Here is a 26,569-nt window from a genome sequence, read left to right as displayed (position 1 = left end):
AACCCAGCCAGATGGGCGGGGTATAAATAATAAATTTATTATTATTATCATTATTATTATTACAGCAGACACTTGAGTTGCGAATGTGATCCGTGCAGGATGCACGTTCGCAACACGCAGCATTCGCAACCCGCAGTGGTGCGTCTGCGCATGCATGGGTTGCGATTTGGCGCTTCTGCACATGCACAAAGCGCGATTTAGTGCTTCTGCGCATGCGTGACCACCAAAACCCGGAAGTAACCTGTTCCAGTCATAGCTGTCAACTTTTCCCTTTTCTTGCGAGGAATCCTATTCGGAATAAGGGAATTTCCCTTTTAAAAAGGGAAACGTTGACAGCTATGCTTCTGGTACTTCCGGGTTTCAGAGGGTCTGTCACCCGAAAAAAACGTAACCTGAAGCCTCTGTAACCTGAGATATGACTGTATTATTATTAGGACTTTTTTTAAACAACAGCACGTATTTGCAAAGTGATGTGGAAAGGCAGAGATCTGAACTCAAGTCTGGGGGAAAAGGAAAAACTGAGAGATACCAAAACCGTCAGACTCACCCATCACTATTTGTAAAGTATCCCCCTTTCAGCTGGGAGGTTGTGGTGCTTTGTGGCCAAGCAGTAATGGTTTGGGAGAGAGGTTTTTCCTGGAATCCTTTGCCTGGCTGCTGTACGCGTAGGAGGAAATGGACTGAACAGGTGGGGGATTTCCCCTCTTCAGGCACAAGCTATTTAACTGGCAGAGCAGAGGAAGGCACAGGATCTCTTTCCTGCCCCTGATGCAAAACATGCTGCTTCCCGTGGGCATCACTGTGCTCCTCTGCCTGGGCACCGTGAGCGGATTCCTCCCCAACCACGAATCGGGGGGCATCGACTCGACAGTCTTCACAGATGCAGACATCACAGAAGAAGGGGTCCTTCGGGCTGTTGCCCATTACATGGAGACGAACCCACTGCCCGGAAGATCTCCCATGGCCCCGGGAGAGCTGGAAAACATGAAACCGCTGACAGCGACTGAACTGTTCAGGGCCTTTTTCAAAGGTAGGCTTGGAAAACAGGAGTGTGAAGACTAGATCTCACGGCCCTCGCAGAGGATTGCTTCTGCGCAGCCTATTCCTTTTCTATATCTCCACTGCTTCTTTTCTTTTTTTATAATATTTTTTATTAATTTTAACACATAAATTATAAAACGTACCACAAAACTTATCACTTATACAATCTTTTTAGGCTTCCATCAGCACCTCTGATGATCCACCGTTTTAACCACTTCTTAGGCATTTCTTAACTTTATATTGCCTTTACATCTCTTAACAAATCATCCTCCCCCTTCTCCATTTTTACAACACGTCTAATAATACTCCTCACAAAACTTCTTGCAACCCTACGAACGTCGCCTGTTCTTCACAATTACTTTTCAAATAGTCCATAAATTTACGCCAGTCTTCCATGAATTTCTAGTCTCGTCGGTTTCGAATCCTTCCTGTTAGTTTATCTAATTCTGCATAGTCCATTAACGTCATCCTCCATTCTTCAATCGTCGGTAACTCTTCTTACTTCCGAGAAGAGCGAGTCACTCTTCTTGAGAGCCAGTGTGGTGTAGTGGTTAAGAGCGGTAGTCTCGTAATCTGGTGAACCGGGTTCGCTTCCCCGCTCCTCCACATGCAGCTGCTGGGTGACCTTGGGCTAGTCACACTTCTCTGAAGTCTCTCAGCCCCACTCACCTCACAGAGTGTTTGTTGTGGGGGAGGAAGGGAAAGGAGAATGCTAGCCGCTTTGAGACTCCTTCGGGTAGTGATAAAGCGGGATATCAAATCCAAACTCTTCTTTTTCTTCTTGCCTCTTTTCACTTGTTCCCCACCCCCCCCCCCAGCTCCTCACCACCCACATGAAATTAGGCTGAGGTTCGTGAGCGCCTGGAGGGGACACAGCTTGCCCACCCCAACTTTTGCATAAGTCGGTGCTGGGGCTATTTTAAAAAAGCACTTCCATTTTTTTGTATGGATTTCAGGGTTCGAAAACCAGTCATGCAATCTGTCCCCGTTTTCTTTTTCTTTATATATAATTGTTTATTAAATTTTCCATTTTACAATTTAAAATACTCGTTTTAAATCCTTAAGATATCAGTGGCTTCTCTTCTTCTCTTCCCATGGTTCGTTTTGCATATCATAAATCCCTGCATGTTTTACAAAAACTACACCATTCAGTATTCCGTTATTGCATCCGTCAAAACTTGTTGACACTGTTGAATTTATCTTCATACTGCCAGCATTTTCCGCTGTGTACACAACTATTTCCCATATATTCAATGAACGTTTTCCAATATTCTTTGAACGTATGTCCTTCTTGTTCTCTTATTCTATATGTTAAGTCTGAGAGTTGTCCTTATTCTGTCAACTTAAGTTGCCATTCTTCTCCAATTCGGACCTCGCTCGTTTTCCATTTTGGGGCTAACAAAACATGGGCTGCAGTTGTAGTATAAAAAGGGTAAAGGGACCCCTGACCATTAGGTCCAGTCGTGGCCGACTCTGGGGTTGCAGCGCTCATCTCGCTTTACTGGCCGAGGGAGCCGGCGTACAGCTTCCAGGTCATGTGGCCAGCATGACTAAGCCGCTTCTGGCGAACCAGAGTAGCGCACGGAAACACCGTTTACCTTCCCGCTGGAGCGGTACCTATTTATCTACTTGCACTTTGACATGCTTTCGAACTGCTAGGTTGGCAGGAGCAGGGACCGAGCAACGGGAGCTCACCCCGTCGCGGGGATTCGAAGCGCCGACCTTCTGATCGGCAAGTCCTAGGCTCTGTGGTTTAACCCACAGCGCCACCCGCGTCCCTGCAGTAGTAGCATACATACTGGTAAATATGGTAAGCTTTTTTGACACCTGTCCCCTTTTTTTCTCGTACAGCTGACGTCTCTCCCAATCGATTAGTCAAAGCCATACAGGAACTCATCTCTGCAAATAATCAAGTGGAGGTCAACTATGCTGAAAACAGTAACTACTTCTTCCACTGTGAAAAGATTGCCCCAAGTAAGGGGGAGCTGTGCCTTGGGGGAGAGGCGGGTGGAGCTGTGTTTGGGGTGAAGTGGGGAATTGTTATTGATTTAAGAGAAACACTGAACTACTTGCTAGCACAGGTGAAAGGTACTTAATTAGCCATGCTATCTACAACAGTCATATTTTTAGAGCTCATGCTTAGTTTATCTGTATATTTTTTTATTATTATTATTATTATTATTATTATTATTATTATTATTATTATTCCCTGCCCATCTGCTGGATTTCACCAGCCACTCTGGGTGGCTTACAGCATATAGAAAAACATAGTAAAACATCAAGCATTAAAAACTTCCCTATACAGTGGTGCCTCGGGTTACAGATGCTTCACGTTACAGACGCTTCAGGTTACAGACTCCGCTAACCCAGAAATAGTACCTCAGGTTAAGAACTTTACCTCAGGATGAGAACAGAAATCGTGCTCCGGCACCGCAGCAGCAGCGGGAGGCCCCATTAGCTAAGGTGGTACCTCAGGTTAAGAACAGTTTCAGGTTAAGAACGGACCTTCAGAACGAATTAAGTTCTTAACCCGAGGTACCACTGTACAGGGCTGCCTTCAGATGTCATCTAAAAGTTGTGTAGTTCTTTATCTCCTTGACATCTGACGGGAGGACGTTCCAAAGGGAGGGGGCCACTACCGCGAAGGCCCACTCAGTGTCCGGGTTGAGTGATGGAGGTGGAGATGCTTCTTCAGATTTACCAGGCCACTACTTACAGAAGATTTGGTTTGCCTAACTCAGGTTAGGAAGCTTCTGGCCCTCCAGATGTTCTGGATATTATCATCTCCAGTAACAGCAACAACAAGAATTTTATCATTTATACCCTGCCCATCTGGCTGCGTTCCCCCAACCACTCTGGGAGGCTTGTAACACATAAAAACAAAAAGGTAAAAAGGTAAAGGACCCCTGGACACTTAAATCCAGTCAAATGCAACTATGGGGTTGTGGCGCTCGTCTCACCTTCAGGCCAAGAGAGCCAGTGTTTGTCCGCAGACAGCTTTCTGGGTCATGTGGCCAGCATGACTAAAGCGCTTCTGGTGCAACGGGGCACCGTGATGGAAGCCAGAGCGCATGGAAACGCCGTTTACCTTCCCGCCGGAGCGGTACCTATTTATCTACTTGCACTGGTGTGCTTTCAAACTGCTAGGTTGGCAGGACAGAGCAACGGGAGCTCACCCTGTCACGGGGATTCGAACCGCCACCCTTCTCATCAGCAAGACCAAGAGGCTCAGTGGTTTAGACCACAGCGCCATGGGAGCTGGAATCTAACCATACCTGGAGAATCCCTAAAGAAATTCATTCCAGGGAAGAGTGCATGGCTTCCAGTTAGGCTTGAGACTTGACATTTCTCCAGTTTAGAAGTTAAGAGTTCAGAGGAGGAACAGGGATATAAAAAGTTCTCCTGTGTTATCTATTCCCAGGTATAACACAGATGCGAAACCTGAGGGATTCCATGCTAAGTAGCTTAAAGGAACCCGTGAGTTCATCGGATTTGGAATCGGCTCGACAAAGTGCTGGACAAGCTCTGCACATCCTTCAACAATTCTACAGTAACACCAACTGGCCTGAGCTGGGGAAAGGTGGACCTTACGATCACCTCTGTAAGTCAAAATGGATCTGGAAAACTCTCTTGTTTTCAAAGTTAAACATAAGAAGTACAGTGGTACCTTGGAAGCCAAATGGAAGCCGTTCCGGAAGTCCACTTGACTTCCAAAACGTTTGGAAACCAAAGCGCGGCTTCCAATTGGCTGCAGGAAGCTCCTGCAGCCAATCGGAAGCTGCAGAAGCCCCATCAGACATTTGGCTTCCAACAAAGCGTTCAAAAACCAGAACACTCACTTCGGGTTTCGATCGTTCGGGAGCCGAAACATACGCATACCAAGGCGCTCGACAACCAAGGTACGACTGTATTACTTCAAAGAAATATAGAAGCATGCCATGGTTCATCCATTTGCATTCCAGGTCCCCAAACAATGCTATCCATAATCAGTATAAGAGATCCAATATCAACTCATTTGAGAGGTTTCGTTGCATCCTAATATAAATATCTCCAATTGCGTATTTTTTAATATATAGATCATTTGTTTAAAAACAAAGAATTTATTGCAATTATGGTAGAATTCCTCATTTTTTGCATTCTTTCATGACTTTATTTGTCCCTGACCGGATGAGTGAGCTTGATCATATGCAAAACTAGGCAAATACATTCAAGAGATTCAGTGGGAATCTGCAAGACTGATCCAAAGCACCTTTTGCATTGTTTTTTTATCTACCTGGTTTTTAAAACCGACATCCCTTTTTTCCACTCATGCTCTCAGATCACCGTACAGAATCATCATAAACCTGCCCGAGCTGCCGATTGTCAGGTTTACATGGAATTCAACGGAGTCTAAAGCCGTGTACCCGCCATATATTTAAAGCACATTCCCCCTCTCCAAAGAATCCTGAGAACTGTAGTTTACTCACCACAGAGCTACAACTCCCAGCGCCCTTGGCAAACTACAGTTCCCAATATTCATTTTGGGAGGGAGACACACATGTGCTTTGAATGTATGGTATGTAAAGGTAAAGGTAAAGGGACCCCTGACCATTAGGTCCAGTCGTGGCCGATAGAGCCAGTCGTGGCCGATATAGAGCTCCAGTACAACGTAACTGTAACAATTTTCTAAAACTATCCAATCACTGAACGTCACTTTCGATCCCTTATTTGCATAACTATCTACAGTATCCCCCTGCTGGCCCAGGGTGAGAATTCAGTACATAACAGCGCTCATCTCGCTTTATTGGCTGAGGGAGCCAGCGTACAGCTTCCGGTTCATGTGGCCAGCATAACTAAGCCGCTTCTGGCGAACCAGAGCAGCTCACGGAAATGCCGTTTACCTTCCCGCAGGAGCAGTACCTATTTATCTACTTGCACTTTGACGTGCTTTCGAACTGCTAGGTGGGCAGGAGCAGGGACCGAGCAACGGGAGCTCACCCCGTCGCGGGGATTCGAACCGCCGACCTTCTGATCGGCAAGTCCTAGGCTCTGTGGTTTAACCCACAGCGCCACCCGCGTCCCCGTATGGTATGTACACAGACTAAAATAGGATTTTTTCTCTCCCATTATGTTTGCCCTACAGTAAACCCTGCCAGTCCTGCTTTCCCTGTTGCTCCCGCTTCTAAGGAAACCTGTCGCGACTGCAGCAAAGATGCAAGGTAGGAACCCATGGGCACCCATGGGTGATGGTTGAGGAGGAGAAACAGCTGCTTGTTCTATTGTGACCGTGCAGGCAGTAAACAACAGAGGAGTGCCACTGATTTGTGTTGCTCCGTAACACCTCAGAGTCTCCCTCACACATAAGTGAAAATTGTGTAAGTGGGGAGCACCTTCAAGTGGTAAATTTATTTCTAAGCAGTGCATTTACCAACTTCCACGTTCTCTGTTTAACAGCAACCAGCTTGTGTGCGATGGAAACATCCTAGTGAACGACCTGCTCACAAGTGGGTACAAGTTGTCAGCGTCATGCAGGCGTAAACCAAAAGGTAAGACCAGCGATTGTCGCTTTCCTGCCAGTTGTTGGGCATTTTCGTTTTCTTTTCATGCCATTGAAAAATGCATGGAAGATAGGTAGACACGAGAAAGGCAACTTCTGAGTTCATTGCATGTCTGCACCTACCTCCTACATGCTGACGAAGAGACAAGGACTTCTCGGTGGTGGCTCCCTGGCTAAAGGAGTTTGCTTGCCGCCCAGTCAGCATGGCCAGTGGTCAAGGCTTGTGTCCAGCAACAACTTCTGGAGAGCCACAGATTCCCCACCACTGATGTGAAGACTAAAATGTCCACCTCGTTCCCATAACTGAAGCTTATGACCCTCACTACTGTGTTTCCCTAACTAATAATAATAATAATAATAATAATTTATTATTATTTATACCCCGCCCATCTGACTGGGGAAACTCTCGGTGGCTTCCAACAAGACACTAAAATACAATAACCTATTAAACATTAAAAGCTTCCCTAAACAGGGCTGCCTTCAGATGTCTTCTAAAAGTTTGGTAGTTATTTTTCTCTTTTACATCTGATGGGAGGGCGTTCCACAGGGCGGGTGCCACTGCCGAGAAGGCCCTCTGCCTGGTTCCCTGTAACTTGGCTTCTCGCAGCGAGGGAACCGCCAGAAGGCCCTCAGTGCTGGACCTCAGTGTCCAGGCTGAACGATGGGGGTGGAGATGCTCCTTCAGGTATACTGGGCCGAGGCCGTTTAGGGCTTTAAAGGTCAGCACCAACACTTTGAATTGTGCTCGGAAACATACTGGGAGCCAGTGTAGGTCTTTCAAGACCGGTGTTATATGGTCTCGGCGGCCGCTCCCAGTCACCAGTCTAGCTGCTGCATTCTGGATTAGTTGTAGTTTCCAGATCACCTTCGAAGTTAGCCCCACATTGAGCGCATTGCAGTAGTCCAAGTGATAGATAACTAGAGCATGCACCACTCTGGCGAGACAGTCTGCGGGCAGGTAGGGTCTCAGCCTGCATACCAGATGGAGCTGATAAACAGCTGCCCTGGACACAGAATTGACCTGCACCTCCATGGACAGCTGTGAGTCCAAAATGACTCCCAGGCTGCGCACCTGGTCTTTCAGGGGCACAGTTACCCCATTCAGGACTAGGGAGTCTTCCACATCTGCCCGCCCCTTTCCCCCCAAAACAGTACTTCTGTCTTGTCAGGATTCAACCTCAATCTGTTAACTTAAATGATCCAGCCTAGCAATTCTTCTTCTTCTTCTTCTCCTCCTCCTCCTTCTTTACATTTATATATCACCTTTATTTTACAAGGATCTCAAGATAGCGTACCTGGTTCTCCTCCTCCCCATTTCATTCTCACAGCAACCCTGTGAGGTAGACTAGGCTGAGAGACAGTGGCTGGTCCAAGGTCACCCAGTGAGCTTCATGACTGAGTAAGGATCCGAACCCTGCTCTCCCAGGTCACAGTCCAACACTCTAACTATTACGCTGCAGTAGCTCTTATGAAGAAGAGGAGTTTGGATTTGATATCCCACTTTATCACTACCCGAAGGAGTCTCAAAGCGGCTAACATTCTACTTTCCCTTCCTCCCCCACAACAAACACTCTGTGAGGTGAGTGGGGCTGAGAGACTTCAGAGAAGTGTGACTGGCCCAAGGTCACCCAGCAGCTGCATGTGGAGGAGCGGGGAAGCGAAGCCGGTTCACCAGATTACGAATCTACTGCTCTTCACCACTACACCACACTGGCTCTCACTTATGCCTCCTCCATTCTCTTTCCTATATTCTTTTGTAGGCAAATGTGGACATGGCGGAAGAAATGACCCGGCCGAAATGTTCCCTACCACGGGGGGGATCAACAAGGAGACAACTGACCCCCGGCTCTCCCCGCACTATCAGTTGCATCAACAAGCAGCTGAACTGGCCATACAAGCCACAAGGGACTTCTTTGTAGGAGATGGTATGGTTCATTGACCTTTCAGCACAGGGATAAATAATACCTTTTTCTTCTTCCAGGCCTTTTATGACCTTGATATAGTTGCAACCCTTGTGGTGGTTTTAGCTCTTGTGATTTGTTTTGGCTGTTGCTGTCACTAAATTATGGGACTCCCTCCCCACAAAGGTGCATCACACACCTTCATCGTATGGTGTTTGTTGTGCTCTGAAGGCACGCTTGTGACACATGACATAGACATGGATCATCAGACACCACCTTGTTCCTGTAATTGTTTTAAACTGTTTCTTCGCGTAGCGTTTTAAACTGTTGTGACTTGCCCTGAGACCTTACAGTGAAGGGTGGGAAATAGATAAACAAACAAATAGGCCCATGGACCGATTCCTCACCCTGGACCTATCGCTTTTGTTCTTTTGCCCATAAAGACCATGTCACCATCCACCATGCCAGTCTGAGACAAGGCATTGTCCAATGAAAATAGGGAGGTCCTAAGGAAAAGTGGATAAGCATAACCTGTTTTTACTCCATTGTTGTTGTTTTTCAGGGTACGGCCTGCTGGACCAGGTGGGCAGTGATACCTTTAAGAGGTTTTTCAACCTGGAAGGCTATTCACTCACCTTTGTAATAGACACGACTGGCAGCATGTCGGAGGATATCCACCACGTCATAACCACCTGCATCAACCTCCTCCAGGAATTTTCCAGCTCCCCAGATAAACCCTTTAACTACATTCTTGTGCCTTTCAACGATCCAGGTGAGAGGGCAAAAAGGCAGAGCTGGTTCTTCCCACGCCAAGTCTGCTTAGTCTGAAATTGCCTGCCTTCCTTCGCTCTGCTTTTTTTCGGAGAATCCAAATAACATTGTTGCTCACCTGTTCTTTTGTTAAGTGACTTCAAATGATATTTTGGTTAAATTAACATACAGGCAACTCCCCCATTTGTGTGGGGGTTACGTTCTGGGTCATCATGCATGTCGGTGCAGCGTAAGCCCACCCCACCCCATTCTGCCCCCTCCTTGCCCCATTCCAGGACCATAAATGGTCACGCATGCCTTGGTTGCACACAAAATGGTCATTCCCATAATTCTGTTCCGCTTGGTATGTAAAATTGCATAGGAATAGTTAAAAATGACTGCCAAGTACTTGCAGTTATATATTGTGTATTTATATTGTTTGTTGTTTGTTGTTGTTGTTATGTAGCATTACCTGACATTTTCAGAAGGTAACATTAGAATTCTGTGGTTTCCTCAAAGCATTTTATGTCCTTCTTCACTAGACGTACCATATTTTTCGCTCTATAGGACGCACCTTGTTTTAGAGGGGGAGAACAAGAAAAAAAAATTCTCCCCCTCTCTGCTCAGCTCCCCTTCAGCGAAGCGGCAGGAGAAGCGGAGCCCCTTCCATTTCTCCTCCCGCTTCGCTGAAGGGGCGCCGCGCAGCTCTCCCTCTCTGCTGAAGCCCGGAGAGTCTTGCTCTCCTGGCTTCAGCAAAAAGAACCCAAAGCCTCCGAAGCACAGCGGGACCTCCCGCTGCACTCCGGAGGCTTCAGGCAGCTATCCCTGAAGCCTGGAGAGCGAGAGGGGTCGGTGCGCACCGACCCCTCTCGCTCTCCAGGCTTCAGCGAAAGCAACGTGAAGCCTCTGGAGCGCAGAGGGAGCTCTCCCTTTGCGCTTCGGAGGCTTTGCGTTGCTATCGCTGAAGCCAAGGAGCCTGCATTTGCTCCATAGGACGCACACACATTCCCCTTAATTTTTGGAGGCGGAAAAGTGCGTCCTATAGAGCGGAAAATACGGTAAATTGACCAAGCTAAACATTGACTAATCACAAAAATAATATCAGGTTTGAATTCTTCTTACACACACACACACCCAAAAAACCTGTATTTTAAGACCCCTCGCTGAAGAAATTTGCCGAAAGTAAGTTTCACCCCCAAAAATGACATACCCTACGTGACCCAGCTTAAGGTATGTCTCTGCCTGCCTGCTCTCCATTGCAGATACTCAGTCCCTCTCATATCTATCCCTGCAGATGTTGGCCCAGTCCAAGTGACTCAGGATGTGGATGAGCTTAAGACCTTGATCTCTAACCTCAGACCTACGGGTGGCGGTGACTGCCCAGAGATGTCTTTGAGTGGCCTGAAGTTGGCTTTGGAACACAGCTTGCCAAGGTAATAGACACGGCCTTTCCCGCCTTATTCCTAACATAAATATTCCCGTTACCTTCATTCCTCCATTCCTAGTACCTTTGCTTGAGTACCTAGAAGTCACTCCACTCATTCTCCCTTGCGACCTGGAACTTCTTCCCAGGTCATCTCCTTGTGGTCACCTCTATTCTTTCAAATCCCCACCACCACCAGTTAAGCCTTCAAAACTCCAGTCCTCCCCCACCTGCCCCCAACAACAATGGTGCCCAAGTATGTATTGAGTGGCCATGTTCCAACAATCATACCTCCGTTAAATAAGCTGCGGTAGGAAGGAGCCTCATGAACATGTACACAACCCCTTTATGTGAACCAGAAAATGAACAAGTTAATTTCCCATTAACCTCTAGAACATAAGAAGAGGTCCACTGGATCAGACCAGAGGCCGATCTAGTCCAGCATCTCACTGCTGGACTATGGGAAGTCCAGACACAAGACATGGGCGCATTAGCCCTTCCTCTGATCCTGAATCACTGCTATCAGCCTCCAATAGCCTCAGGAATTTCTCTAATCTCCTTTGAACACTACCTCTTTGTTGTAGAGAATTCCATGGTTTAGCTATGCACAGCATGAAGAAGTCCTTCATGCCCCAACGTTCAGCTTTGTTTGATGGCCTCTTGTTCTGGTATCAGGGTGGGACCCCTCCGACGGGTAGAAAAACCGCTCTCTCTATTCGCTTTGGAACATGCCTTGGTATTACACCTACTTTGAACTAGGGTTTGATATCCTGACTTCTTCAGAAGGCATTAACCATCGGTTTGGTCAAAATGGAAAACTCTAGTTAGCTTCCTGATTTGTTCTCTTCCTTGCACAAAGGTCCAAGATCTACACCTTTACTGATGCTGGAGCCAAAGATGAGCACCTGAAAGATGAAGTCCAGGTCCTAATTGATTCATCCGGGTCTGAAGTGAATTATGCTCTCACAGGGTATTGCTCTAGCCGGAAACGCAGAAGTATGTATAGCTCTTGGCAAGCAATGAGAAAGAGGGCATTTTCACTGATGGGAGAGTGTTCCACAAATAGAAGGGTGGGATCCTTGAGAAATCAGCAGGCCCACCTCCCGACTTATGCCAATATAATTCTTCTCTGGTGATCATTCGTAGCCAAGTATGATGGTCTTCCATAAACACAGTTTTAACAATGAGTCCATAAGTGACTGTGGAGGCCAATTCTGGATCCACAGTGGTTTCCGGGTGGGAGTTGATCACAGTGAGGGTTTGCCAAACGTGCCTTCCTCTTAGCGCATTTCTCGTCCTGAGTTTGAGTGTCTTCGAAGCCCATGACACCTTTGGTAAAGACTGTTCTCCAATTGGAGCGCTCACAGGCCAGTGTTTCCCAGTTTTTGGTGTTTATACTACAGTTTTTAAGATTTGCCTCAAGAGAATCTTTAAACCTCTTTTGCTGACGACCAGCATTACGCTTTCCATTTTTAAGTTCGGAATAGAGTAGTTGCTTTGGAAGACGATAATCAGGCATCCACACAACAGGACCAGTCCAGCGAAGTTGATGTTGAAGAATCATTGCTTCTACACTGGTGATCTTTGCTTCTTCCATTACACTGGCATTAGACAGGCGAACCTTATAAGCAACTGCTGCCAAAACACCCACTGTGGTTTGCCTTTCCTCCTGTGAACACAGAAGAGAAGGAGGCCAGGTTTTGAGACAAAAACCCATCCTTTCTCTCCACAGGTGCTGCCGAAGAGGCTTCTGGGAGAAGTTATGCTAACATCTATGAAGAACTAGCTGCTTATTCTGGAGGCTTCTATGTGATGACCACCAAAGGCGAACTCGACCTGGTCTTGGGCATCATGGAGCTGTCTCTGAATGCCGCCCCGGTTACGGTGGCCCATAAGCAATTGGATGGGTCTCAGTGCTCCTTCCCTGTGGATGAGACCCTCACAGAAATCACAGTCTCCGTCAAGAGCTTACACTCTTTGCATTTCACCATTACTGTGAGGCAACCTTCAGGTACAGCTTGTTCAGAGAATGAAGCAGAGAGCTTTCCTGCAAAAGTATGGTGGGGGGAATGAAAATTGTGGAGAGTCTTGTGTGGTTTGCCATCTCATCCTCTACACAAATAATGGTGAACACTTTTTGGCCTGAGGGCTGTGTTTTGGGCTTTTGGGCTACCGTCCAGGGACCCCACGTCAGCGACAGGCAAAGCGAGAGCAGAGTGTTGGCAGTAAATGTTACCTTTGTGCAGTTAAGAGAGCTTCTACACACATTCACAGGCCTATGTCTCTATCAACCATCCAGGGAAATGAGGGGCATGATCAGAGTTCAAGAACATTTAAGCAAGAGGGGTGGGTACTCAAGGAAGGCATACCCTCCAACATATCTCTGATGAAAATAGGGACGTCTTATTCCATAATAATAATTTTATTATTTACACCCCACCCATCTGACTGGATTTACCCCAACCACTCTGGGGGCTGGCGGTGGTCCCACCAGACAGCAGCTGCTCCAGCCCCCAGCAACAACCTGTGACAGGTTTTTTTTCTTGTTTTCCTCCTCCAAAAACTAGGTGCATCTTGTGGTCTGGTGCGTCTTATAGAGCAAAAAATACGGTACATAGTCTTCAACAGGGCTTGGAGAACTTGCATTTATTGAGGGTGTGAAGCAGGGGCAGTAAAGAGTGTGGCCAGAAGAGAGGTTATTGACCGTGGAGAGGGACAGACAAGGAGGACTGCATTTGTCCACCAGGCCTGACATTCCCCACCCCTGCTCTGCCCCTCCTGCAACCTTGTCTGTCTTTGTGTCATCCTGTGGCAGGTGTCTCGCCATCCACTCACACAGTGATCAACACAGCCAGCCACAAGATTGTGAAGGTGTCCCCCATCCCTGAGCGGGGCATGTGGACCGTGACTGTCTCTCCCAGTGGCTCCTACGAGGTGGAAATCGGAGGCAAGAGCTTGCTAGACATATCCTACCAGATTATGCAGAAGCAGAAAGAGTATGTGCTTCCGGTCCAGGGAAAACCTGTGAAAGGTAAGTTTGGGGGGATTTGAAGCAGCCATACTGAGGGCAGGAGTATCTGATGTTGTTGTTTAAGGCTTAAAAAGGGTAAAGGGACCCCTGACCCTTTACCCTTTGTCCAGTCGTGGCCAACTCTGGGGTTGTGGCGCTCATCTTGCCTTTATTGGCCAAGGGAGCCGGCGTACAGCTTCCAGGTCATGTGGCCAGCATGACTAAGCCGCTTCTGGCGAACCAGAGCAGCGCACGGAAACACCGTTTACCTTCCTGCCAGAGCAGTACCTATTTATCTACTTGCACTTTTACGTTCTCTCAAACTGCTAAGTTGGCAGGAGCAGGGACCGAGCAACGGGAGCTCACCCCGTCGCGGGGATTTGAACCACCGACCATCTGATCGGCAAGTCCTAGGCTCTGTGATTTAACCCACAGCGCCACCCGCATCCCTGTTTAAGGCTTACAAAGCACCTAAAGAGTTGTACAGATAGTAAGGGCCAGAGGCTCTGGCTTCCTCCGCTCTTGAGGGGGGCTGACGTCACGCAATATGCCAATGTAGCATGCGTAGGGCTGCCGTACGTCCAGGATTCAGCCCTCGTAAACAGGTGGAAATTGCTGAAACGTCCAGGGAAATCCGGACGTATGGCAGCTCAGATCAATAGTGTAGATTCTGGCGGTTTTCATTAAAAATAGCTCAAAAACTCAACAACTTTGGCCAACGAAAGCTCAACAACTTTTGTGTCTGGATTTTCACCTTTTGGAATATGGCAATAATGTGGCAACTCCAATGGCAACCCATGTCTAAAGTGTTTATCCCCCCCCCCCCGATTTTCCTCAAAAACTTCATTTTTGGGGAGGGGGGGAGATTTTGCAAAACAAGCTCAACAACATTGGCCCAAAGTTGAAATAATATGGCAACCCTAGGTATGCACAACGTTACTGCTCGATATTGAGGGGGCCCAGCCCCGTCCTTAAGAACTTCGGGGGGGGGGCAGCTGGCATGCCTGTTAAGGACACTCCCACACCTGTCATTTGCAGCATGTTTGCCATGTCCCATGCACTCATTTTTGGGTGTTCATCTGCATTACACTGAGCTGTAGTTTAACCTGCTCATCCCCTCTCCCCCAGTTATGCAGGTTCCCTGTTTGCAGGCTTAAAGGGATGGGGGTGGGGGGCAGGTTGGTGTCCCCTTTTGCCATGATGTTCTTGCTGGAGCACCCATGGGAGGTGCTATCTCCCAGTGATACTTTCCCCCCCTGAAATAAAAAATTCATTTTATAACAAAAATAAACAATACAAACAGAAAAACAAACAATGCAAACAAATTCTTGTCTTATCCTTATTTTTTCTAAATATTGTTAGGTGAGCTTCCCCAAGTCCCCCCTATCTGATTTTCATTTTACCTCATCTTTAGCAGTTTCATATATCATAATTTTTAACCATTTTTTATCACTTAGTTTTACCATAAAAATCTTCACGTTTTATCACTGACAAATAATACTATTCTCTTCTACTTCTAACCCTACAGCCTATGTCCACTCAAAGCTATTCTAAGATTTAAATATTAACATATTTTTTCAAATATTCTTTAAACTTCTTCCAATCTTCTTCCACCGTCTCTTCTGTCTGGTCTCGGAGTCTCCCAGTCAGTTTGGCAAGTTCCATATAGTCCAAATATCTCCCAGTGACCCTTGGTCTGGATGAGCTCAGTGGAGATTCTGAAGTGATAGGTGGGGATTTCCAAGGATGTTCTTCTGAGTTCCTGCATCTTTGTTCCAGGCTCCAACTATACTGTCTCGCTGAGGCTGGTGGGTGGGGCTAAAGGTGCCCAGGTCCAGCGCCTGGTCCCTATTTCTGGATTGGGGAACCCCCTAGACTCCATCACTTTGAACCAGACCTCCGATGCCCTTGGCAATGTCCTGGCTATTGCCCCTGTTTTCTTGCACACTCCGGTAAGTACCCTTTCCTCATGTCATTTGCTAAAGACTGGTGCCAGTTGCAGGGCTGGCTCTCCCATTGGGCAAGGGCAGGACCTCAGGTGCAGAACCAAATGCAGCTTTCCAGTACTCCTACTATGTTACTACCAAGACCTTCCTGGACTAACCCGGAGACAAATGTCAGGACACGGGTGGCGCTGTGGTCTAAACCACTGAGCCTCTTGGGCTTGCCGATCAGAAGGTTGGAGGTTCAAATTCCCGCGACGGGGTGAACTCCTGTTGCTCTGTCCCAGCTCCTGCCAACCTAGCAGTTCAAAAGCACGCCAGTGCAAGTAGATAAATAGGTACCGCTGCGGCAGGAAGGTAAACGGCATTTCCGTGCGCTCTAGTTTCCATCACAGTGTCTCAGTAGCGGTTTAGTCATGCTAGTCACATGACCCAGAAAGCTGTCTGTAGACTAAGGCCGGCTCCCTTAGCCTGAAAGCAAGATGAGCGCCTCAACCTCATAGTCGCCTTTGACTGGACTTAACCATTCAGGGGTCCTATACACACACATACATATATATGATAAAAAGGTAAAGGGACCCCTGACCGTTATGTCCAGTCATGAACGACTCTGGGGTTGTGACGCTCATCTCGCTTTACTGGCTGAGGGAGCCGGTGTTTGTCCGCAGACAATTTTTCCGGGTCATGTGGCCAGCATGACTAAGCCACTTCTGGCGAACCAGAGCAGCGCACAGAAACGCCGTTTACCTTCCCGCCAGAGTGGTACCTATTTATCTACTTGCACTTTGATGTGCTTTCGAACTGCTAGGTTGGCAGGAGCTGGGACAGAACAACAGGAGCTCACCCCGTTGCGGGGATTCGAACCGCCGACCTTCTGATTGGCAAGCCCAAGAGGCTCTGTGGTTTAGACCACAGCACCACCTGCGTCCAATATATATGATACTACTAGGAAAAGAAATGGTCGGGTATGAGGGGAGCTGTAGTCCAATGACTTCTGGAGGGCCACAGGTTCTCCTGCCCTGCTTTAAAATATCTTTAACAATAATTCTCTCTCCTCTACCTTCCAGACCACGCTGCTGAGTGTGGAAGGCCTGTCTCCAGAGAATCTGCCCTTTTCGCGAGTCAGCAGCTACCCCATCAGCACGGAGTCCGTGCAGATTCTACCCGTGCCGGACCAAAACAGTGAGTATGATATTCAAAGGCAGACTGCCTCCAACAATGGAGGCAAAGCATTAGCTCTCATGACCAGTAGCAGCCACCTCCAATGGTGAGATGATGATGACGGTGGTGGTGATGATAATAATAAGAATAATAAGAATAATAATTTATTATTTGTACCCCGCTCATCGGGCTGGGTTTCCCCAGCCACTCTGGGCGGCTTCCAACAAAGATTAAAAATCTTCCAACAAAGATTAAAATGTCACACATTAAAAACTTCCCTGAACAGGGCTGTCTTCAGATGTCTTCTAAAAGTCAGATAGTTGTTTATTTCCTTGGCTTCTGATGGAAGGGCGTTCCACAGGGCAGGTGCCACTACCAAGAAGGCCCTCTGCCTGGTTCCCTGTAACCTCCCTTCTCGCAGGGAGGGAACCGCCAGAAGGCCCTCAGAGCTGGACCTCAGTGTCCGGGCAGAACGATGGGGGTGGAGATGCTCCTTCAGGGTGCTGAGAGTTGCTAGGTGCCCCCTATTCCCCCCTCACACAGCTATAGAATGGTTTGGGAGGAAGGAGAAAATAATAATATGATGGATTGAGGAAATAGAAATGTAAATGTATGGAGGGGTGGGGAGGAAATGGTGTTGGCTTTGCTATATCTGTATTGTAAAGTAATATGTGAAAACCAATAAAATAATTTCAATTTTAAAGAAAAAGAAAAAGAAAGAATGCTTCCTCCCGGGCTGAACGATGGGGTGGAGACGCTCCTTCAAGTATACTGGGCCAAGGCCCAGCTGCCAGTACCTGCCCATGTTCTCCTATCTATCCAGGCACAATGGCACCTGGAGAAAGCCTGGAGGTCTCTGTCATGGTGGTGAACGAAGGGACAGCTGCCGACTTCTCCTTTAAAGTCTGGGACGACTTTGGTTTCCTGGAGAGCTTTACACCGACGGAAAGTTTCCTAAATTCGGGAGAGAGCGCCATCCTCAGGGCAACCTTCACGGCGCCTTTGAAGAACAGCAGCTTTACTTCCAGGTAGGACAGCGTTGCTGTAACGGTCTGGAACAGAAGTGGCCGATTGAAGTGGGACCATGGACAAGGAGCTAACATTTGGGAGGTCTAAGGGCAGGAAGCAGTAGTCTCAAGACCATGGGTAGGCAAACTAAGGCCCGGGGGCCAGATCCGGCCCAATCGCCTTCTAAATCCAGCACAAGGACGTTCCAGGAATCAGCGTGTTTTTACATGAGTAGAATGTGTCCTTTTATTTAAAATGCATCTCTGGGTTATTTGTGGGCCATAGGAATTCGTTCATTTCCCCCCCAAAATATAGTCTGGCCCCCCACAAGGTCTGAGGGACAGTGGACCGGCCCCCTGCTGAAAACGTTTGCTGACCCCTGCTCAAGACTTTGAGCAACTTTGATGGTGTCTGTCTTCAGGGAATTCTATCCCTCCCACAGTAGCATCAAGAAGCAGAGAAAAACAAGGAAGAGTCCTTACTAATGAGTTTATTCAGTGATCACAGCGAGAGATAAAGGAATGCAGCCTGCCTCCCGATAATGGCATTGCTCCAACTGAGTTCCTCCCAGCTCCCTTCCTAGCAACAGCACTTCCCCTTACGGTGACTGACAGGGGCTAATTGACTGTGACTTCTTTGCTCTTGCACTCTCAATTAACGCCGTGATCTGGGAGAAGGGGGGTCAGAAATACTCTCCAGTGATAACTTGTCAGCTGGCTGCTCTGTCTCTGTCTCCCCCCCTCCCTTCTCCCAACACCTCCCAACTCTTCTGTTCATAGCTGTCAACTTTTCCCTTTTTTTAAGGGAAATTCCCTTATTCCGAATAGGATTCCTCGCAAGAAAAGGGAAAAATGACAGCTATGCTTCTGTTTGCCTGTCTCTGAGCTGTGACCTTCCTCAAACCACTGCTGTAATTCAATACGGTGGTACCTTGGTTCTCGAACAGCTTAGTTATCAAACAAATCAGCTCCCGAGTGCCACAAACCCGGAAGTAAGTGTTCCGGTTTGCAAACGTTTTTCGGAAGTCGAACGTCCAGCGCGGCTTCCGCTTGAGTGCAGGAAGCTCCTGCAGCCAATCGGAAGGCGTGCCTTGGTTTTTGAACAGTTTTGGGAGTCAAACGGACTGAGCAATGGCTCTTACCTGGCTAAGGAGCAGGGGGAAAGGGAGCTGGTGCCAAGACTTATAGATTCCCTTGGCAAGGAAAGGCCCTCCAGATGTTTATGGCTGTAACCTCCATTTGCCGCAGCCAGCATGGAGAGTTATAGTCCAAAATACCTGGAGGTTGCCAGGTTGTTGATAGCTGTGCTGAACTACCCCTTCTCATCTACACTCCTTAAGGTAAAGGTAAAGGGACCCCTGACCATTAGGTCCAGTCATGACCGACTCTGGGGTTGCAGTGTTCATCTCGCTTTCTTGGCCGAGGGAGCCGACGTACAGCTTCCAGGTCATGTGGCCAGCATGACTAAGCCGCTTCTGGTGAACCAGAGCAGCGCACAGAAACACCGTTTACCTTCCCGCCGGAGTGGTACCTATTTATCTACTTGCACTTTGACGTGCTTTCGAACTGCTAGGTTGGCAGGAGCAGGGACCAAGCAACGGGAGCTCACCCCACCGCGGGGATTCGAACCGCCGACCTTCTGATCAGCAAGTCCTAGGCTCTGTAGTTTAACCCACAGTGCCACCCCTTACCCCCCCAAAAAATGCACTCTGTTCATCATTACCTGATGTTCTTTCAGCACTGCAACGTTCACAGCTAAAAGCTCAGCAACTCAAAATTACCTGAGACTGCCCATCACTGTCATTTCTGAAAATGATACGGTGAGTTCTCGCTCCACATTGATTATTCACTGATACGTGACAGTCAGGGAAGAATTGCCTGCTGCCTAAGAATGTAAAAAGATACGATTTTCTGTTCTGCCCTGCTGTCCCGTCCTCCCACTGCAGTTCATCTTCCACTGCCCCAAATTATGTTATTTGTCTCTTAGTCTGCTGTGGTGAAATTATGTAGCTTACGTAATTTGCGTAATTAATTTTGCAGGTTATGTAAGTTATGTTGTCGTCATGCTATTCTGCCCCCATTCATTTAAAATGCAAAGGAAACACAATCCAAATTGGGGGGGTTGTGGGAGGGACATAATCAATTACATATTTTTTGTGGACCTAAAGCAACAACAACAGTAAATACCAATTTTATTTGCTGGGTTGATTTTTGTTCCAGATATAGGACAAATAAGCGAACACCTGCAGTTTCCGCTCACGTTTCTATTATTGTGAGAATTCTCTTACATTCTTAAATGCCTCCCAGTTTGAGAAATATTGTTGTTTAGTCGTTTAGCCGTGTCCAACTCTTCGTGACCCCCTGGACCAGAGCACACCAGGCACTCCTGTCTTCCACTGCCTCCCACAGTTTGGTCAAACTCATGTTCGTAGCTTCGAGAACACTGTCCAACCATCTCGTCCTCTGTCGTCCCCTTCTCCTTGTGCCCTCCATCTTTCCCAACATCAGGGTCTTTTCCAGGGAGTCTTCTCTTCTCATGAGGTGGCCAAAGTATTGGAGCCTCAGCTTCAGGATCTGTCCTTCCAGTGAGCACTCAGGGCTGATTTCCTTCAGAATGGATAGGTTTGATCTTCTTGCAGTCCATGGGACTCTCAAGAGTCTCCTCCAGCACCATAATTCAAAAGCATCAATTCTTCCACGATCAGCCCTTTTTAATCCGTGTGGGTGTGTTTTTAATAAAAATCTGCATGCAAATTTGTATTTAAACATACACACACACACACACATATGCATATATAAACATATATATATATGCATGTATTTAAATATATATAATGTTTAAATACAAATTTGCATGCAGATTGTTTTTTTTAAAACACACACACATTAATGTGAAAATGGGACTTATGAACACATGTGAAACTGACATAGACAAGCAATATACTGATTGATCCATCTGCCGTTCAAGGGTTGCCAACGTGGTGCCCTCCAGACTATAATTCTCATCAGCCAATAGTCAGGAGTTGTGTGTATTGTAGTCCACCGAGAGAGCACCGTGTTGGCTACCCAAGTCCTAGCAGAAAGTGGTCTTTACAGATGGCTCCTCTTGGTTCTTCCTAACCAACCTGTGCTCCATCCAAACAGAAAACAGATGAGATCCCACCAAACTACGCGCTTCTCGACCTTTACATGCCTTGTGTAGCCAAATTCCAGCACAAGCCTACCTGCTCTCGTCACATTTGGAAAATGAGGTTCTCTGCAATGGATAATCACAGCGCTGTCACCGTCCAAATCAGTGCAAATCCTTCAGGACTATCCTGCAGCCCGCGGGGGAATGACAGCAGCAAGGAAGTCATGTGTCACTATCAGTATGTATATCCAGTTTCTAGAAATCTGACGGCATGGTGCAGAAAATGACCACTGATCATGGAGCCCCACAGCGGAGGCTGATTCCTGTTTACCTCTGCTTGATTTCTTCTTCTTTTTTCGAATTTGCATTTTATTTATTTGTTAACATTCTTATATTACATCGGTAAACGTTGTCATATTTCATTACAGGACTTACTATAATATAATTTCCAACATGTAAACAAAAATTATATACAAATTTTATATACCTAGAAAGAAAATGAAACAAAAAAAAAGAACAAAAGGAAAAAACAAAAACACTTCCCCCCAAAAATCATGTACATACCAACACACTAGACTTCCTGACTATCCTGTTGTATATTCCTTTTTTACAAATGAATGTACTCTTATTATTGTATATTTCATTACATTTTATCTAATACATTCCTATATCAATATGTGCTCTTAGTCTTATTTCTCTACTCAGTCTCACTCCAACGTCAATCAAATGCTAGCATAGATAGAATCATAGAATCATAGAATCATAGAGTTGGAAGAGACCACAAGGGCCATCGAGTCCAACCCCCTGCCAAGCAGGAAACACCATCAGAGCACTCCTGACATATGGTTGTCAAGCCTCTGCTTAAAGACCTCCAAAGAAGGAGACTCCACCACACTCCTTGGCAGCAAATTCCACTGTCGAACAGCTCTTACCATCAGGAAGTTCTTCGTAATGTTTAGGTGGAATCTTCTTTCTTCTGGTTTGGAACCATTGCTCCGTGTCCGCTTCTCTGGAGCAGCAGAAAACAACCTTTCTCCCTCCTCTATGTGACATCCTTTTATATATTTGAACATGGCTATCATATCACCCCTTAACCTCCTCTTCTCCAGGCTAAACATGCCCAGCTCCCTTAGCCGTTCCTCATAAGGCATCGTTTCCAGGCCTTTGACCATTTTGGTTGCCCTCCTCTGGACACGTTCCAGTTTGTCAGTGTCCTTCTTGAACTGTGGTGCCCAGAACTGGACACAGTACTCCAGGTGAGGTCTGACCAGAGCAGAATACAGTGGCACTATTACTTCCCTTGATCTAGATGCTATACTCCTATTGATGCAGCCCAGAATTGCATTGGCTTTTTTAGCTGCTGCGTCACACAAGACTCCTAGATCCTTTTCACATGTACTGCTCTCAAGCCAGGTGTCACCCATCTTGTATTTGTGCCTCTCATTTTTTTTGCCCAAGTGCAATACTTTACATTTCTCCCTGTTAAAATTCATCTTGTTTGTTTTGGCCCAGTTCTCTAATCTGTCAAGGTCGTTTTGAAGTGTGATCCTGTCCTCTGGGGTGTTAGCGAACCTTTACTGTAGTGAGCCTTTACTGTATAGTGAACCTTTACTGTATTTTTGAACATATGTTTTATATCTATCCCACTTTTCCATAATTTTTTGTTTTGAATGGCCTCTCAGGGTATTTGTCAACTGCGCCATTTCAGCAAATTCTTGTAGCTTGTAATGCCAGTCCGCTCTTGTCGGGGCTTCTTGTTCCTTCCGCCCCTTTGCCACCAAAGTCCGAGCTGCGGCCATCGCATATAAGAATACCTCCCTAAAGGCCTTCGGGATGTCCCTGCCAGCAATGCTTGCTTTCTTTTCAACTAATGTTAACAATATTTCCCCATTGTTGTATATAGGGTGGGGTTTTTTGCATATCATGAGACCATGACCTCTGAATCACACGCCCATCAGAGCTTCCCTTCCTCTCATCTTTGGTTTATCGGCCTTGTGTCTTCTTTTGCAGGTCGAACTGCTGTTCTCCTTATGCAGAATTCCTGATCAGCGATGAAAACGGGAACACAAACACTTTTACTGTAGACTACAGACGATCCCGTCCTGTCGCCGCCTCATAAACCTACAACAGGTATAACACGCAGCAGTTCTCCAATGTGTGGGGCAATGTTCCCTTCCTGTAACTGTAGGGATAGGGGAGGAACTCAGCTCAGGTTGCATTTAAAGGCTTTCCTTTAAATTCACGCTTTCCGAAACAATGCACACAAAACTGAAACACAGCTACCCGTCAGGATTCATACGTGCCTGAATTTTGCAACGCAATTCTCCAAACAAAAAATGTTGGCAGAAATGCACATATTACAGTGGTACCTCAGGTTACAAACGCTTCAGGTTCCGCTAACCCGGAAATAGTACCTCAGGTTAAGAACTTTACCTCAGGATGAGAACAGAAATCACGCGGCGACAGCAGGAGGCCCCATTAGCTAAAGTGGTACCTCAGGTTAAGAACAGTTTCAGGTTAGGAACGGACCTCCAGAACGAATTAAGTTCTTAACCAGAGGTACCACTGTATTAGGTGAAAGTGTATGGGGAAAGGATACATGCAAAACATTCAAAAATACATTTTATTAGGGGGAACTCTATATAATGTAAAAACTGCACACAAACATGCGCATTGTTAAATAGTGGGAAAGATGGACGAAGGACACAGCTCTGTTAGATTCACAGCTCTTTATTATAGCAGTTAGAATTGCTCCTGGAGATAGACTCAGTGCAGCCTAGCTGGCTGCGTTATATAATACTAAGTAACTTGTAACAGTAGGGACGCAGGTGGCGCTGTGGGTTACACTACAGAGCCTAGGACTTGCCGATCAGAAGGTCAGCGGTTCGAATCCCCCCGACGGGGTGAGCTCCCATTGCTCGGTCCCTGCTCCTGCCAACCTAGCAGTTCGAAATCACATCAAAGTGCAAGTAGATAAACAGGTACCGCTCCGGCGGGGAGGTAAACGCCGTTTCCGTGCGCTGCTCTGGTTCGCCAGAAGCGGCTTAGTCATGCTGGTCACATGACCCGGAAGCTGTATGCCGGCTCCCTTGGCCAATAATGCGAGATGAGCGCCGCAACCCCAGAGTCAGTCATGACTGGACCTAATGGTCAGGGGTCCCTTTACCTTTAACTTGTAGCAGTAACAACTCCCAACTAGCTAACCAATCAGAGAGCGACAGTTCTCGATCCTTCATTTGCATACTGATGGCCCTGAGTGAGAACTGCAGCTAATCTTATTACATAACACGTATATTAGGAGAAAAATGCACCAAATGCTGGTGAATTTTCATGGATTCACAAACCACTGCAAAAATGTGGAGAACTTAATTTAAGACTGGGGAAAAAATGAGAAAGAAGAAGAATGGACAGTTCTGTTCTTCCCTATTAGATTAGGTTGCAGCCAAGAACTAGGACTCCTTGGTTCTCAGTGAGAAGAATGGATCCCAATGGGACAGGGAATGGAAATCATTTGCTAGGCCTGCTTCCAAACTAGCTGTTTTCTTTGGAACTGAATCACCATTTCGACAGGGAAATAAGATAGCACGACTGCCAAAAGCATTGCACTGGCCAGGAGTGGGGATGCTCGGGCCCAAGGGCTGGAGGTGATCTTTCAAACCTTTCTACCTGGCCCTGAAAGTGTAGGTGCAGGAGACAAAATGTAAGTATTAAACAGGAGAATTCCTGGATGCTAAGATCCAGATTTGGGGCAAGCACTCTTTGGTGAGGGAATCCCAGCAGAGATTTGAAATCACTAAATGTACCGCGAGGTGAAGTGTGGAAATATAGGCTGTTAGACCAACTCACACGTTGAGATTCTCAGGTAGACAGAGGGAACACAGACATGTTTGCCTAGTCTCTCCCGAGGTGAACTAAACCTGGCAGGACAGCTTACTCTATGGTTTTAACCCCTTCATGCATTAATTAGAGTTAAGCATGTTGGTTATATGTTATCCCACAGACAGCACTCTCCAAAAGCCAGTCCCCTCACTGGCCCTGCTTTGCCCCATGCCTGCTTGCCTGGGGCTGATGGGAAATGTAGTCCAAAACATCTGGAGAGCACCAGGTTGGCAAAGGCCCTTATAAAGCATCGTCAGCTTCTCCCTGAACTGACTCTTTAACTAGATATTTCCTTCACTGTGGCCACAACGTTACCGAATCAGCTCTTGTCATTTTTTGTACTCTGCCTATAGGACCTTTTAAGATCAATTTGTCCTTTAAAAAAGAAGTATTAAAAAATAACAGTTGCACTATTCAGGGGGGGGAAAGAATGAAAGAGCGATTTCTGGTAGTGGAAGAAGTGGGAGCTGAATTAGAATTGCTTCTGAATGAACATATGTTAAGAACCAGCCCTTGGGAGTGGGATTTTGGGGAGTGTGATTTGAAATACAATTGCAGGTCTAAAATTGCGTTTTATTTACAGTGGTACCTCAGGTTACATACGCTTCAGGTTACATACGCTTCAGGTTACATACGCTTCAGGTTACATACTCCACTAACCCAGAAATAGTGCTTCAGGTTAAGGACTTTGCTTCAGGATGAGAACAGAAATCTCACGGCGGCAGCAGGAGGCCCCATTAGCTGAAGTGGTACCTCAGGTTAAGAACAGTTTCAGGTTAAGAACGGACCTCCGGAACGAATTAAGTACTTAACCCGAGGTACCACTGTACAGGTCTAGTTGCTGCTGAATGACAGCAGAGAGGCCGTGTGGTATAATGGCGATTGTGCTAAACTAGGACATGGGAAACTAGGGTTCAAATCCCTTTATATAAATATAATAATATATTTTTTTAAAATCATTAAAAGGAGTTAGTGAGGGAATAACTCCAAACGTGTAAGGAGTTAGCAGAGGAACAGGAGAGTTGCTATCTTTTTCTCTCGACAGAAGCTCTGTGCCCAGCTGTCTGGCAGAAATTCAACAGAAGCAGCTTCTCCCATTGCTGCTTCTCTAGGTCAGAGTTCAAGCTGGACCTGCTGAACATCTGCCTTGAACTACGGAAGAAGCAAAGGACATATGTGGCACCCCTAAAGTCCTCCCTGGGTCTGGGAATTCGAGAGAGGGAGGACATTGACAGATACCTGGTGCTTCTCATGCAGAACCTCTTCTTTTCTCTTTCTCTCTCCTAACAGCTGAACTGCATTATATGACTATCACAAAAGGCAATAAGCTTTGGAGAGTCACATTTCTGGTTTCGTGGTGCCATTTGAATCGGGAAGGAGATACTATCCAGATGTTCAACTGCCAAGTGGTGATCCAGCTACATTGGCAGCCTCCATTACACCCACAGCCAAATAAAACAAACTTCAGAAAGCACTTGTGCCTGTGTTTACACTCACTGTTAAGAATAATGGGCATGTCTGCAGTCTATACTAACAAAGCATCCATCAGTTTGATGAGCCAGAATTTTGGGCCCATAGCATATACAGTGGTACCTCGGGTTACAGTTCTTCAGGTTACATACGCTTCAGGTTACAGACTCCGCTAACCCAGAAATAGTACCTCAGGTTAAGAACTTTACCTCAGGATGAGAACAGAAATTGTGCAGTGGCAGAGCAGCGGCAGTGGGAGGCCCCATTAGCTAAAGTGGTAACTCAGGTTAAGAACAGTTTCAGGTTAAGAACGGACCT

The 26,569-nt window shown here is 46.7% G+C and overlaps 1 protein-coding gene across 1 annotated transcript; it reads left to right on the top strand.

Annotated features, from left to right (window-relative positions):
• The first annotated feature begins 444 nt into the window (after window positions 1-444).
• LOC310756483 (von Willebrand factor A domain-containing protein 7-like) lies at window positions 445-26,255 on the top strand. The gene is made up of 18 exons (XM_083600638.1): window positions 445-1,030; window positions 2,893-3,015; window positions 4,463-4,642; window positions 6,164-6,239; window positions 6,475-6,566; window positions 8,338-8,502; window positions 9,041-9,250; window positions 10,523-10,661; window positions 11,511-11,647; window positions 12,384-12,662; window positions 13,467-13,682; window positions 15,441-15,613; window positions 16,672-16,786; window positions 17,589-17,793; window positions 19,511-19,592; window positions 20,917-21,140; window positions 22,913-23,032; window positions 26,072-26,255. Exons 1-17 carry the CDS (start codon window positions 769-771, stop codon window positions 23,019-23,021), a joined length of 2,787 nt encoding a protein of 928 aa, XP_083456764.1. The 5' UTR covers window positions 445-768; the 3' UTR covers window positions 23,022-23,032; window positions 26,072-26,255.
• Window positions 26,256-26,569: the final 314 nt, after the last annotated feature.

The sequence above is a fragment of the Podarcis filfolensis genome (genome assembly GCF_964270895.1).
Source record: "Podarcis filfolensis genome assembly, chromosome: 2".
Lineage (NCBI taxonomy): Eukaryota > Metazoa > Chordata > Lepidosauria > Squamata > Lacertidae > Podarcis > Podarcis filfolensis.
The sequence above is the reverse complement of the archived record's forward strand: the minus strand, read 5'-3'. Positions and strand labels throughout refer to the sequence as shown.